The 14,813-nt window shown below is 39.1% G+C and overlaps 1 protein-coding gene across 2 annotated transcripts in view; it reads left to right on the top strand.

Moving 5' to 3' along the window:
• Gspt1 (G1 to S phase transition 1) overlaps nucleotides 1-14,813 on the top strand; it is a 38,086-nt gene that overhangs the window by 12,180 nt on the left and 11,093 nt on the right. The window contains exons 2-11 of one of the 2 annotated variants that reach the window (NM_001130008.1): nucleotides 1,306-1,341; nucleotides 1,439-1,480; nucleotides 3,050-3,274; nucleotides 4,582-4,615; nucleotides 6,703-6,780; nucleotides 9,434-9,614; nucleotides 11,155-11,309; nucleotides 11,496-11,636; nucleotides 12,844-12,937; nucleotides 13,951-14,031. In NM_001130008.1, coding sequence (NP_001123480.1) covers nucleotides 1,306-1,341; nucleotides 1,439-1,480; nucleotides 3,050-3,274; nucleotides 4,582-4,615; nucleotides 6,703-6,780; nucleotides 9,434-9,614; nucleotides 11,155-11,309; nucleotides 11,496-11,636; nucleotides 12,844-12,937; nucleotides 13,951-14,031 — 1,067 coding nt within the window. Of the gene's footprint in view, nucleotides 1-1,305; nucleotides 1,342-1,438; nucleotides 1,481-3,046; nucleotides 3,275-4,581; nucleotides 4,616-6,702; nucleotides 6,781-9,433; nucleotides 9,615-11,154; nucleotides 11,310-11,495; nucleotides 11,637-12,843; nucleotides 12,938-13,950; nucleotides 14,032-14,813 lie in introns of both variants that reach the window. The other variant, NM_146066.2, reaches the window with a different exon arrangement.

Below are 14,813 nucleotides of genomic sequence, written 5' to 3'. Positions count from 1 at the left end.
ACCAGAACAAACAAACAAACAAAACAAAACAAAGAAAAGAAAAAAATTTTTGTTTTGTTTTTTATCTAAGCACAATCTCATGAAACCAGGGTGGCTTTAGATTTGCTTATTAGCTGAAGGGATCCCTCCTGCTTCTGGGATTACAGTCCTCTGCTGCTAAACCCACTGCCCTGTGTTCATTTTTGTAGGTGTTGATATGTTATGGGCAATGGTTCTAAAGATGAAATTTGTAAGTTACAGATTTCACTATTTTGTTTGTGTCATATGACTTCAAATTCTTTGGAGTGTTTCTTCGTCTTGGAAAACCTATAGCTGTGTCAGCTGTGCTTCAGGGGTAAAGAAATCAAACCCACATATTTGTATAGCAGAATGCACATCTCCTATAGCTCTACAGGGGTGCCCTAAGCAGTTTGTAGTTTGGTAATTGCAAACTGACCTGTTACTTGATCTTTGAGTTCTAGAACAGGACCAAACTGACTTCATCAGAATCACTTTTTAAAAAAATAATAATTCTGAGATAGGGTTTCTCTGTGTAGCTCTGGCTGTCCTGAAAATTGCTACGTTAGTCCATTGTTGCCTTAAACCCAGAGGCCAGCCCGCCTGAGTGTGTTGGGATCCAATCCCAGCAAGAGCCACCGTTTCCGAGTGTGTTAGCTTATGTGTTCCAGAGGCCTCACAGACTTGTCTTTTATGTTAGCATCTTGGATGTTTGCTACCTTGACAGTCACAACCTTCTTGGGTTGAAGGATTATCCCAAGAGGAGTAGAAAAGTTATGTTGTGTAAGTTCAGTCCAATTAATTTGTGTTATATTTTTAATATCTGTGAAGGAAAGATTTGAAAGAACATATTTTTAAAACATTTATTTCCATTCTTGAAAGCTGGTTGTTGTCTGTGGAGTTTTTTAATTAACCATTTTGTGTAAGTGTAGGTTGAACATTCTATGGCATATGTGTAGAGGCCAGAAGCCAGCGCTGTGGAATTGGTTCTCTCATTCCACCCTTTTTGAATGCTGGTATTAAAGATGCATCACGGCAGCCAGGCTCCTTCCACAGTTCTGTGGCTGAAGCATTGAACTCAGGTTGTCCGGTTTATGTGGTGAGCTCTACCTGCTGAACCACCTTGCCTGGTGCCCAGATTTCTTTTAGTTGTCTGCAATTGGTAGAGTTCTGAAAAGTAGGCTAAACAGAGTTGTGATTTGAAAGCCACTTAGCAGCCATTGTTCTGAGTTGCTGAGGCCTGTGATGTCATTGATAAGCAAGGAAGATGCAGCTTCATTTCTAATAACACTCATTTTTCTTACCTAGAACCTGTAGAGTCCTCTCAAGACCAGTCGTGTGAAGGTAAGTTTTTAAATGTCTGACTAGGAAAACATTAAGTTGTCTGTGATGTAAAATTAGATACTGTTATGAATGTATTGTGTTTCAATTTTTTCTCTAGGTTCAAATTCTACTGTTAGCATGGAACTTTCAGAACCTGTTGGTAAGAATTTCTGACCATATTAATACAGTAATATGAAACTTTCACTCTGTAGATTTAAGATTCAAATGTAAGTGTTCTGATGACTGAAATGCCTGTGCTTAAGCCACACTGAATTTTTTTGCTATTAGAATTTAGAAGGTGTAGCAAATTGAGCATTAACGTGGCCTTAACAGATTAGTGACTGCAAATGGAACTGAGCAGAGAGGAGTTCTAGCTATTTGAAAAGGTTGTATTTGTTCCTTTGACTTCTTTTGTTTCTTTCTTGTGGGGAAGGGGTATTTTTTTCCAGACAGGGTTTTTGTGTGTGTGTTGCCCTGGCTGTCTTAGAACTCCCTTGGTAGGTAGACCAAGGCTGGTCTTAAAGTCACAGAGTGCTGGGATTAAAGGTGTACACCACCATGTCCAGCTTTGTCTTTGTTGCTGTTTCCTGAAACTGGGTTTTTGTGGCCTAAACTAGCAAACTTGCCAAGATGGCATTGAACCACTGAACATACTGCTCCGACTTTGAGAACACTGGGATTACAGACATACTCCATTAGGCCTAGCTCTAACATTTTGTCAAACATTTTCATCCTTTAAAAAATAACTTTTTGGTGCTGGTGAGATGGCTCAGCGGTTAAGAGTATTGACTGCTCTTCCAAAGGTCCTGAGTTCAAATCCCAGCAACCACATGGTGGCTCACAACCATCCGTAACAAAAATCTGATGCCCTCTTCTGGAGTATCTGAAGACAGCTACAGTGTACACACATATAATAAATAAATAAATCTTAAAAAAATAACTTTATTCGTGATTCTATGCCCCATTATAGGGGAATGCCAGGGCCAGGAAGTGGGAGTGGGTGGGTTGGGGAAGGGGTAGGGGTAGGGGATGGGGGATTTTGGGAGTGGAAACTCAGAAAGGGGATAACATTTAAAATGTAAATAAAGAAAATATCTAATAAAAAAAATTTAAACTTTTTTACTCTTAAACCTTTCCAATTTCTTTTTTTTTTCTTTTTTTGTCTTTTTTGTCTTTTTTTTTGTTGTTTTTTTTCGACAGGGTTTCTCCGCTTGCCTCTGCCTCCCAAGTACTGGGATTAAAGGCGTGTGCTACCACCGCCTGGCCTGAAAATTGATCTCTTAAATTCCTTCACACTCCTTATTCTAGTTTTCATGCTTTCCTTTTCTGCCCATCTGCTAGGACATCTTGACACTAGAATAGCTGGGGTTGGGAGTAATGGCCCTCTTGTTTACATGTGGCCTACTCTTAGGAAACGACATCTTAGTCTCTCTAAGTGACTTGTATTTGCTGCTTTAAAGCCTGTGTGCTTAAAATGCACGGAGGTCTTTTTTAAGATAATGAATTAAGGGGCTGGAGAGATGACTCAGTGGGTAAGAGCACTGTCTGCTCTTCCAGAGGCTCTGAGTTCAAATCCCAGCAGCCACATGGTGGCTCACAGCCATCTGTAATGAGATCTGATGCCCTCTTCTGGTGTGTGTCTGAAGACAGCAGCAGTGTACTCATATAAATAAAAATAAATAAATCTTTTTAAAAAGGATAAAAAAATTAACATACCTTTCTTTAGTAGAAAATGGAGAGACAGAAATGTCCCCAGAAGAATCATGGGAGCACAAAGAAGAAATAAGTGAAGCGGAGCCAGGGGGTGGTTCCTCAGGAGATGGAAGGCCACCAGAGGAAAGCACCCAAGAAATGATGGAGGAGGAGGAAGAAATACCGAAACCTAAGTCAGCGGTGGCACCACCAGGTGCTCCCAAGAAGGAACATGTAAATGTAGTGTTCATCGGACATGTTGGTAAGTTGTCTTCAGAGAACTCATGGGCAGTGACCAGTTACTGAAGACTTCAAAGTGTGGAGCATCTTGTTCAGCTACTTGGAGATGAGGAGCAATTCTTTGGGTTGTGTGCTGTGTGTGTGTGTGTGTGTGTGTGTGTGTTTATTTATTTATGCAGTAGGGTAGTCCCAGCTGTCTTGGAACTAGATCTGTAGACTAGGCTGGCCTCAAGCTCACAGAGACCTGCCTGCCTCTGCCTCCAGGTTGCTGAGATTAAAGGTGTGTGCCACCACTGCCAGGTTATTTTTTTTGTTAGGTTTTGTTTTTGAAGTTTAGGTAGATGAACTATTTTTTAATGGCATAGAGGTTGGAAGAAAATAAGCTTCACCATGTATATAATGGATAATTAATTAGTCTGTAGACACTGGGAATAGTTTGTCATGCTGTGGTATCTCTGAATTAGTATCCAAGAAATGTACATATGTTTTGTGTTATCTGTAGTTAATATGTTCATTTTAATGGGCTCAACATTATTAATATTCAGCTTAATTTTATATGAAGTGAGAAATTCTTAGGTAACTTCTGGGTGCTTATAAAATAACTGATTTAGCCAAAGAAACAAGACCTTATTTTATGTTTTCTGACTTACCAAGTTGTAATTAAAAAATACTGTATTGTGCATTATCCTTGTCTCTTGAGACAGGGACTCACTATATAGTAGTCCAGGCTGGCCTTCAACCCAGGCTCTTCGTGTGCATCAGCCTCCTGAGTTAAGAGGGTTGCAGATATGCCTCACCATGCTCGGCTCATCTCCCTTTACAGAAGACTAACTCTGAAGTCTGTGAAGGAATGCCTGTTCTGTTTCCTAAAGTGAAAGGAGGACCACTCACAGCCTGCAGTGGAGGTGCATGCCTGTACTCTTGGCACTCAGGAGACGGAGGCAGGAGAATTGGGTTCAAGGTTAACCTGCACTGTTAACACAAGGTCTTTAGCTTCTTTTGCTGTATTCTAAGGCTGTCTGGGGAATGTGTATTCTCTGATACTGTGCTGCTAGCTGAATGTCCACAGCAATCTTTTTTTTTTTTTAATTATTTCTTTTTTATCAGGTAAGTATTTCTCAATTATCATTGCTCTATAGGGAATCACCCTTGTTTATTGTACATGGGAGAGGGTCCCTAGAATTTAATCCCCAAATTCTATTACAGGTTCATTTGCTTTTGCAAGAATGGATTATACCTGATTTTAAAAATGACTGATGTTATATTTGTATATATTGTTTGATTTTTTTTTTTTAACCTATGTTCCAATATTTCTGCTGCTCCTTTTAGATGCAGGCAAGTCAACCATTGGAGGACAAATAATGTAAGTCTCTAAGTCTCTCTTTCATCTAATGATAGTTTTTTTTTTTTTTTTTTTTTTTTTTGGTTTTTTGAGACAGGGTTTCTCTGTATAGCCCTGGTTGTCCTGGAACTCACTTTGTAGACCAGGCTGGCCTTGAACCCAGAAATTCGCCTGCCTCTGCCTCCCAAGTGCTGGGATTAAAGGCATGCACCACCACCACTCGGCAATAGTTAATTTTGATTGTGTAAATTTCAGGCATTGTTTTAAGTGTCCATGTTGCCATGCAGTTGTGATAAAATTGGTCACCACCTCAAGTTAGAAACTTTAAAGACAGATGTCAAGTATTTTGCTGAGTTTTTCATTACTGCCAGATTCAGGGAACACTGTGGTTCTCTAAGCTGTCAATAAGAAACAAAACAAAAAGTGGTGTGTGTGTGTTGGTGATGTTTGCACACGAGTATTAGTGTATACATCTATGAGCCCATACGTGTAAAGACCATAGCAGAACATCATGTGTCTTGCTGATGGTGTCTCTGCTATATTGCCTTGAGATGAGTCTCTGACTAAACGGGAGAGTTCCAGGTTTAAGGTATGGCCACCTAGCTTTTGGAATCTCTCTGTCTCTATCCCTTCCCACCCTGCTTAGTGCTGAGCATACAGCTGTAGGAACCCATGTCCAGCTGTAGGTTTGTTTGCTTGTTTATTTTGAGGCAGAGCTGTGTGCCGCCAAATCTATCTTCATGCACAGTTTTTATGTAGATTCTAGGAGTTTGAACCTGTTCCTCATGCTTGCAGAACAGGAGCTCTTAGTGGCACATGACCTTCCCATTCCCGCTTTAAAAATATTTTTTCCTTCTTTTTGAAATTTCATTTTATATACATTGGTGTTTTGCCTGCTGTATGTGTGTGAGGGTGTCAGATTCCCTGGAATTGGAGTTGCAGGCTTGAGTTGCCATGTCGGTGGCGGGAATTGAACCCAGACCCTCTGGAAGAACAGCCAGTGCTTTTAACCATTGAGCCATTTTTGGGGTGTGTGTTGGTGGGCTAGGCATGGCATAGTTAGTGCCACATACCTTTCAATTAATCCTAGCACTTGGGAGGCAGAAGTTTGTTGTTACATGTAGTTGTGAGCTCCCATGTAGGTGCTCTGTAAATACTCTTAAGTGCTGAGCCATCTTTCTAGTCCCTCCTTTTTAAAAACTGTATGTGTGTGGGAGTGTTGGCTCTCCTGGAATTGCGTTCCAGGTGATTGTGAGCTGCCTGATTAGGGTTCTGGGCACTGAACTCAGGTCTTCCAAAAGGACAGCAAACTGCAGAGCATCTTTCCAGACCCTGACATCAGTAACTGAAAGAATTTGAACTGGTTAGTTCATGTTTTGCAGTTTGCATATGACTGATACTTCCTTGTATTAAGAATATCAAAGAAGTTGGGCAGTGGTGGCGCACGCCATTAATCCCAGCACTTGGGAGGCAGAGGCAGGCGGATCTCTGAGTTCAGGGCCAATGTGCTCTGCAGAGTAAGTTTCTGGACAGCCAGGGCTACACAGAGAAACCTTGTCTCAACAAAAAGAATACAGAAAAAGAAAAAAAAGAAATACTGTATTTTGTGTCCTGTGGGGAATTGTGATATCAACAATGTTTTACATATTCAGGCTGTTTTATAAAGTACTGACAGTGTGAGCTGAGGATACCTTGGTAAGGTACAAACTGTCAGTTTTCATTATGAAGTTCTTTTGGTTTTTTGTAATAATTTGAAATGATAAAATACTCTTTATATTTAAACTAGCTCAATGGATGGCACATTTACTTTAGAAGAGCTGGGGTTTTGTCTGGTGAGATGGTCTAGTGGGCAAAGGTCATCAACGCTAACTGCCTGAACTCAATCCCGGGGACCCAAATGGTAGACGAGGAAGACTGACTGCTCCAGACTGCCTCTGACTGCCGCCTACATGGACGCCATGTTTGCACACACAAGATACAGAAAAGGAAATCGATTTTTAAATAGCTGTTTTTCTTCAATGAAGGAAGTGGATAATGAAGTGCTCTAGCACCTTCCTTATTTACTGAGTAATTATCCATACTCTTTTTCTGTCTTTAACCATTTTCAGGTATTTGACTGGAATGGTCGACAAAAGGACACTTGAGAAGTATGAACGAGAAGCTAAAGAAAAAAACAGAGAAACTTGGTATAGTAAACTTTTATGACACTATCAGTTAATTTTAAGGAAATAGTACCCTAGTGTTCTTGTAATCTGTTCAAATATGTATTTCTAGCCAGTATGCCTATGGTCCCATTACTCTGGATGCTTGAGGCCAGGAGTTTGAGGCCTGCACAAACATCATGACCAAGAAGCAAGTTGGGAAGGAAAGGGTTTATTCAGTTTACACTTTCCACATTGCTGGTCATCACCAAAGGAAGTCAGGACTGGAACTCAAGCAGGTCAGGAAGCAGGAGCTGATGCAGAGGCCATGGAGGGATGTTCTTTACTGGCTTGCTTCTCCTGGCTTGCTCAGCTTGCTCTCTTATAGAACCCAAGACTAGCAGCCCAGAGATGGTCCCACCCACAAGGGGCCCTCCCCGATTGATCACTAATTGAGAAAATGCCCCACAGATGGATCTCATGGAAGCATTTCCCCAACTGAAGCTCCTTTCTCTGTGATAATTCCAGCTTGTGTCAAGTTGACACCCAAAACTAGCCAGTACACAATAGTAACAATAGTGAGGCCCTATGGAAATAAAATGATTTTAAACAAATTCTTCTGTTTAAAATACTGCATATTAAAGGTAAAATTCTTTTTTTTACATCATTCATCAGATACTTGCTCCTGATGATTCATTAACATATGCAAAGGAAATTTGGGAGTCATGTAAACATCTAGTAGTGAGAGAAACATTTAATAAATTATAAGTCATCCATTTAATTGAATAATTATATAACTATTAAAAGATTAGAATTATATTGCTAGGCTTTTCATTCCAGAACTTGGGAGGCAGAAGCAGGCAGCTCTCTTGTGAATTCCAAGACAGCCAGGTCTACACAGAGAGATCCTGTCACGAAAAACCAAAGGGGAAAAATAGATTCTATTTATAAAACTTATAATAAGCAGGAATGAACTTAATGTTGCAGTGGCATTTGGAGAGAAAAGAAATATAGTTGTGCATAGGATTTGTGATGATAATGTGTAATGTAAATAAGTACTGGAAGGGAAAAGGGAATTATTGATAGTTCTTACCTTCCAGTAGCAAAGAAAAAAGTGTGTGGGTAAGCTTTGCAACCTTACTTACTGTGATTTTAAACTTTATGGACCTGGGAGTACAGGTACCTCGTAGAGTAATGCCTGGCTGAGAGAGAAGCTTGGGTTCAGTGTCTAGCACTTGAGAGAGAAGGTTGCAGCCCTTATTTCACTGGGATACCACATTCTCTGGTCTTTCCTTCAGAAAGGACCACATTTCTCTGTTTGATGATTTGATTATTGTTGTTATTGGAACAAAAGTCTATTTCACTCTAGTTGGCCTGGAACTCACTACATAGAGCAGGCTAGCTTTGAATTCAGAGATCTACCTGTCTGTTTCCCAAGTGCTGGGATTGAAGGGGTGTGCCAATACAACTAGCAAATGAAACAAATCTTAATTAGTATTAAACTAAAAAGATTACAAGCTATTATCATATGTGTTTTGAAATAATTTATATAGAATTATATAATTCTTACACAGTGAAATAATATCAATAATTTTAATTAGTAACCACAGTTCCAACATGATGTGAATGGTGGTCTTCTGGGAAAAAATATGCTGTTTTGAGATAAGTTCTCATTCTGTAGCCTGGATTGTCCTCAAATTTATTCCTTCGTAGTCTATAAATGATTATGGTATTGGGCTATAGATAAGAACTACTCTGTCTGGCTTTAGTGCCCTTGTTTTTGCAATATTTGTATTCTTTCATATAGCTAGAAAAGTGAAGAAAGGACGATCATCTCACTCTGTGATTTTGGATTTAGTTGTATTAATTATTTTTCTCTTGCTGTGATTAAACACTGTGACCAGAGGCAACTTATTGAAGGAAAAATTATTTGGACTATTGTTCTAGAGGGATACAAATCTATTGTGCCTGGGAGGCTTAACAGCTGGTATCCACTGTGGGTTTGTTTTTTGGTTTTTCGAGACAGGGTTTCTCTGTATAGCCCTGGCTGTCCTGGAACTCACTTGGTAGACCAGGCTGGCCTTGAACTCAGAAATCTGCGCCTCTGCCTCCCGAGTGCTGGGGCTAAAGGTATTCGCCACCACGCCCGGCTGCCACTGTGGTCTTATCAGCAAGCTGAGAACAAACCAGAAGCAGTGTAAAGCTTTAAATTCTCCAAGACAGTTTTCAATAACATTTCACTTCTGGCAGAGCCATACCCTCTTTAGGCCTCCCTAAACAACACTGCTGTGGACCAAATAGTCCATGCCCAAGACTGAGGGAGGGAGACAGTTGATTCGAAGCACAATGTTAGCACTGTGACTCATCCTTGTTTTTCCTTCTCTCTGTCACCTTTCGTATAGATTTTGATACGTAGCTCAGGATGGTCTCAAACATTCTATATCCTCTTGCCTCAGTCTCCCTGATACTGGAATTAATCATGCCCAACACTTTTACCTTTATGAATAATGTTTGCTTATAGACTAGTTGACTATTGACATGCTCTGTTCAACTCATATTGAATTCTCTTTTTTTTGTTTTACTAATGTTATGACACAGATGAATAGTGGACATGAAACTGGTTGTTACATTTAATCACATATTTAATTGTAAAGAATATTTTTAAAGATAATCATATATTCTTTAAAAATCCTTCCAGGTACTTGTCTTGGGCCTTAGACACGAATCAGGAAGAACGAGACAAGGGCAAAACCGTGGAGGTGGGTCGTGCCTATTTTGAAACGGAAAAGAAGCATTTTACAATTCTAGATGCTCCTGGCCATAAGAGTTTTGTCCCAAATATGATTGGTGGTGCCTCTCAAGCTGACTTGGCTGTACTGGTAAGAAAGACATTTCTGTTCTGTACATCTTTACTAATAGCCCAGGTTGTATCTTTTCCATTGAAAAGGCTTGAATCTATGGTCTTTGCTTATTGCTGTGTAAGTTTTCTATCACTGATTTGTGAAACAGTCTCACCATGTACCTCTGGCTGACGTGCTGTCAGATCTGCTTGCCTCCAGTTGAAGGTGTGCTCTACAACTCTTAACTCTTAATATTCTAATCACTCTAAAAGCTGTACTGCATTATGACCTATACATTACTCACAGTATTCATTTCTTTTTTTTTTAAAGATTTATTTATTTATTATATATAAGTACACTGTAGCTGTCCTCAGATACTCCAGAAGAGGACATCAGATTTCATTACAGATGGTTGTGAGCCACCATGTGGTTGCTGGGATTTGAACTCCGGACCTTCGGAAGAGCAGTCGGCGCTCTTAACCACTAAGCCAGCCCACAGTATTCATTTCTGTCACGCTTATCTGCCCAAGAACTGTTTATAATTTACTTCATTTTTTTTTTGTTGCTGTTATTCATGTATCTAAATTTAGTGTTTTCTTGAATGCTAGCCCCATGCTTCCATTTCTCCTTTCCCCTTCCCTTTCCCTTCTTCTTGGTGGTACATTCTCTCCTTAAACTCATTATCCTCTTGCTTTAGACTCCCAAATGCTAGTATTACAAGTATGCATCAGCTTACATGCTAATTAGAGTTTTTTGTTTTATTTTGTTCATACTATTGAAGATTAAATCCAGTAAGGGCTAGGGAGATGACTTAGTTAATAGCACAAAGCCGCTCCTGCAGAGGACCTGAGTTTGATTCTCAGCATCCACGTTGAGTGATTCACAATTGCCTATAACCCAGGATTCAAGGGTGTCTGATACCTCTGGCCTTAGCAGGAGCCTACACTCACACAGACTAGATATTGAACTGTTCCCCGATATTGCTAAATACATATTTTATCACATCCTTAGCCTGAAACATTTGAAGTAAATGCACATGTATGCGAGATTTAGGGAATTTAAAGGGTTAGAAAAAGCATCCCGGGCTGGTGAGGTGGCTCAGCGGTTAAGAGAGCGACTGCTCTTCCAAAGGTCCTGAGTTCAAATCCCAGCAACCACATGGTGGCTCATAAACATCTGTAACAAAATCTGATGCCCTCTTCTGGAGTGTCTGAAGATAGCTACAGTGTAATTACACATATATATATATAGTGTAATTACATATATATATATATATATTTTTTTTTTTTTTTAAGAAAGAAAAAAAAAAGCATCCCCCTGCTCCCCCTGCCCCACCCCCAAAAAAAGCTGGGTGGTGGTGGCTCACGACTTTAATCCCAGCACTTGGGAGGCAGAGGTAGGTGGATTTCTGAGTTCGAGGCCAGCCTGGTCTACAAAGTGAGTTCCAGGACAGCCAGGGCTACACAGAGAAACCCTGTCTCAAAAAACCAAAAAAAAAAAAAGAAAAAGCATCCATATTTATTTGTTTTGATATTATGGCATAGCACATGGAAATAAATTACTTGATTTCTTGGAACAGGTAATCTCAGCCAGGAAAGGAGAGTTTGAAACTGGATTTGAAAAAGGAGGACAGACAAGAGAACATGCAATGTTGGCAAAGACAGCAGGTGTCAAACACTTAATTGTGCTTATTAATAAGATGGATGATCCAACGGTAAACTGGAGCAACGAGAGGTAAGCTCAGATGCTCTGCTGTTTGTTTTTTGCTTTTTTTTTTTTTTTTTTTTTACAGACATGTCAGTGAAGTTACTGTTTCGTTATTGCTTGCATTGTTTCTTCCAGTTTAAGCTTTAATTTGTTTACTGATGAAAGTAGAGTTTGTCTAGTTGGCATAATTGATTTATTTCTAAATATTCATAGATATGAAGAATGTAAAGAGAAACTAGTACCATTTTTGAAAAAAGTTGGCTTCAATCCCAAAAAGGACATTCATTTTATGCCGTGCTCAGGACTGACAGGAGCGAATCTTAAAGAACAATCAGATTTCTGTCCTTGGTACATGTGAGTACCTTTCTGACTTTTGTTTTAAAGGGAGGATGGACATATCTTAGTAGGAACTGAAAGGAGATCTTAGTTCTGTAGTCTTGCTTACAACTTGGAAATTGGATAAAATTTTGCTTTATTTTTTTTCTTAACTCTTTTTTGTTTGTTTTTTAAGATTTATTTATGTATATGAGTACACTGTTGCTGTCTTCAGACACACCAGAAGAAGGCATTAGGTCCATTACAGATGGTTGTGAGCCACCATGTAGTTGCTGGGAATTGACTCATAACCTCTGGAAGAGCTGTCAGTGTTCTTAACCACTGAGCCATCTCTGCAGCCCCTCAACCCCTTTTCTTACCTCGCTTTCTCTTTTTTTCCTCTCCTTTTTCTTTCTTCTCTTTGGCTATTGTGAGTCTCCTGAACTTATACACATATTATTTTAGGATTAGTTTGTAATTACTCTGAAGCAGACAGCCTTGCTAGACACTGTTGCCACACAGAGGAGAAGTTGGGTTATGAAACCCTGATTTTAAATTTTACAATGCATGAAATCTGGTACTTGAAAGTAGAAATAGATGATAGGCATTTGGTGCCTGCCTGTAATCCCAGCACTTGAAGCAGGATTGAGCTTGAGGCGAGTCTAGAAGACACAGTAATGCCTTATGTTCCCCGTCCGTATGGAGTTGATATTACAGGGTAGCCTGTTGCAGAACCTTTCTAAGGTCATGTAAACCCTTGGAAAACTGGGCTAGGACAGCTCAGCCACTCAGGGTGCTTGCTGCCAAGATCCAGACCTTAAAGGAGAGACTGACTCTTCAAACTGTCCTCTGACCCCATATGCACAGGACACACACCTACACACAAACACGCTCAGTAAGTCAATTAGTAAACACTCAGAGAAGTTCTGGGTGTTCTATTTTGAGACAATAATCTCACTATGTAGCCCAGGTTAGCCTTGAATTTATTACCCTCTTGTCTAAGTGTCCCAAGTGCTGGGATTACAGGGTTGTATCATATCTGGCCTAGGGACCTTCTTTTAAGAGTAAGGTATTTTGTTTTATTTTAGTTTTCTAAGGTGTAAGTTTCATGAAAAGGAAATATATTAAATGAAAAAACGTACACGGGAAGAATGTCATTTTTTGTTTAAATTATAATAATGTAACTTCTTAGATTTTTAAAAATTATTTTGTTTACTTTCTTTAATTGATATTGTTCTGTTCTCAGTGGCTTACCATTTATTCCATATCTGGATAATTTGCCAAACTTCAATAGATCAGTTGATGGACCAATCAGGCTGCCAATTGTCGATAAGTACAAGGTACCGCAAATAACAAAGTTACTGTATTTTAGGGGAGATGAAATCATTGTCTTTTGTTATAAATTATAGAAAAAATTAATAATAATATAACAAATGTTGTTGTTATTATTCTTTTGAATGTTTGCTTATGGAAGGCCATGACTTTCAGCTTAGCTTGGATATTTTCAGTGAGTCATTTTTTTAGCTGTAATAATAATACAATGAAAATGCTGTTCTGAAAGATTTTCACATTAAAAGTGGTAGCTATTGATAGGTAACCTTGCAAGAAGAGGAGTGCGTTTAGTTATAATAGAACCAACACATGAGGGGTTGTTTTTGTCAGAGTGAAGTGCATTGGGTGTGGTGCTACATGTATTTAATTTCAGCACTTGGGAGGCAGAGACAGGTGGATCTTTTAACTCAAGCCTGGTCTACATAGCAATTCTAGGCTAGCCCGGGCCACACATTGAGACCCTGTCTCCACAAAAACAATCCCATACATCTCAATCATCTACAAAAACAATTGGCTTCCTTAGTTTCAGTTGGACTTTCAGTTGTTTCTTAGGTACAGAGGCTTGAGTAAGCAGCGCATCAGGCAAGCTGTCTGCACTGAGCTACATCCCAAGCCCTCAGCTTGACCTTTTTAGATTGCGACAGTAACAATTCATGTCATGTATGTCTTATGTTGAAGTCTTTTGTCCTTTGATTAGTTTACAATTAAGTAGTTTTCTAAATTTGTACAGATAATTTAGATCTTCCAACGTAAAATTCTGTGCTGTTTGGAGCTTAAGCATTCTTTATTATTTAGTTTAAGTGTACTCAGGCCTAAGATACAAACTATTATGGAGTATTTGTTATCTTGTCTGTGTTTAAGAATGATTGGAGGCATTCTATCACTTACTAAGCTACATCTTTTTCCTTCATAGATAATTCCCATAGAATTTCACTTTGGGTTATTCACCTGCTATAATCAGCAATAAAAGTCTTGAAAGGTTTTACTTTTTTTTTTTTTTTCTAATCCTAAATTTGAATAGGATATGGGGACTGTGGTCCTGGGAAAGCTGGAATCTGGATCTATTTGTAAAGGCCAGCAGCTTGTAATGATGCCAAATAAGGTAAGTGTTAGTATGTGTTGTCTTACTTTAATCTCTTGAAAATGTTCACAGAGCCAAAACTTTTTAAAAACTTAGGAGTTTCCACTAAAACAAATAGGTTTTATAAGTAATATAATTTATAAGTAATAATTATTTTGTTAATCATAGGTGAAATTAAAGAACAAATAGAAGCTGGAGTGGAGGTACACCTTTAATCCCAGCATGTGGGAGGCAGAGGACAGCTTGATCTGTAAAGTGCCAGGACAGCCAAGAACCATGTAAAACAATTAACAAACAACAACAACAACAAAACCTTGTTTGTTTGTTTGCTTGTTGTTGTTTTTTAAATCAGTTACAAATAGTTAGCTGACTCTGTTAGAAGGTACAACATGAGGCTAGAAAGATGGCTCTGACTGCCCTTCCAGAGGTCCTGAGTTCAATTCCCAGCAACCACATGGTGGCTCACAACCATCTGTGATGGCATCCGATGCCCTCTTCTGCTGTGTCTGAAGACAGGGACAGTGTACTCACATACATATGATATATAAATCTTTTTTTTTTTTTTTTTTAAAGAAGGAAGAAGGTACAACATGATGGTGTGAAACTATTAACCTGTCTCATTCTCAATAGAGGGAAATAAAATAAGGGGTTTGCAGTGGTTAAGTAACTGCTTTACTTAACAACAAATTAAGTGAGCCATGGAAGAAATCTTAGGCTCTCTATCCTGGTGTGCCTATGTGTCTCTGTGTCTGAGGCCTATGCCATTCAGATGCCACAAAATAGTATATCCACGGCTGTACTTT

This window comes from Mus musculus, chromosome 16 (assembly GCF_000001635.26).
Source record: "Mus musculus strain C57BL/6J chromosome 16, GRCm38.p6 C57BL/6J".
NCBI classification, from domain to species: domain Eukaryota; kingdom Metazoa; phylum Chordata; class Mammalia; order Rodentia; family Muridae; genus Mus; species Mus musculus.
This window is presented reverse-complemented; position numbering and strand designations above follow the sequence as displayed.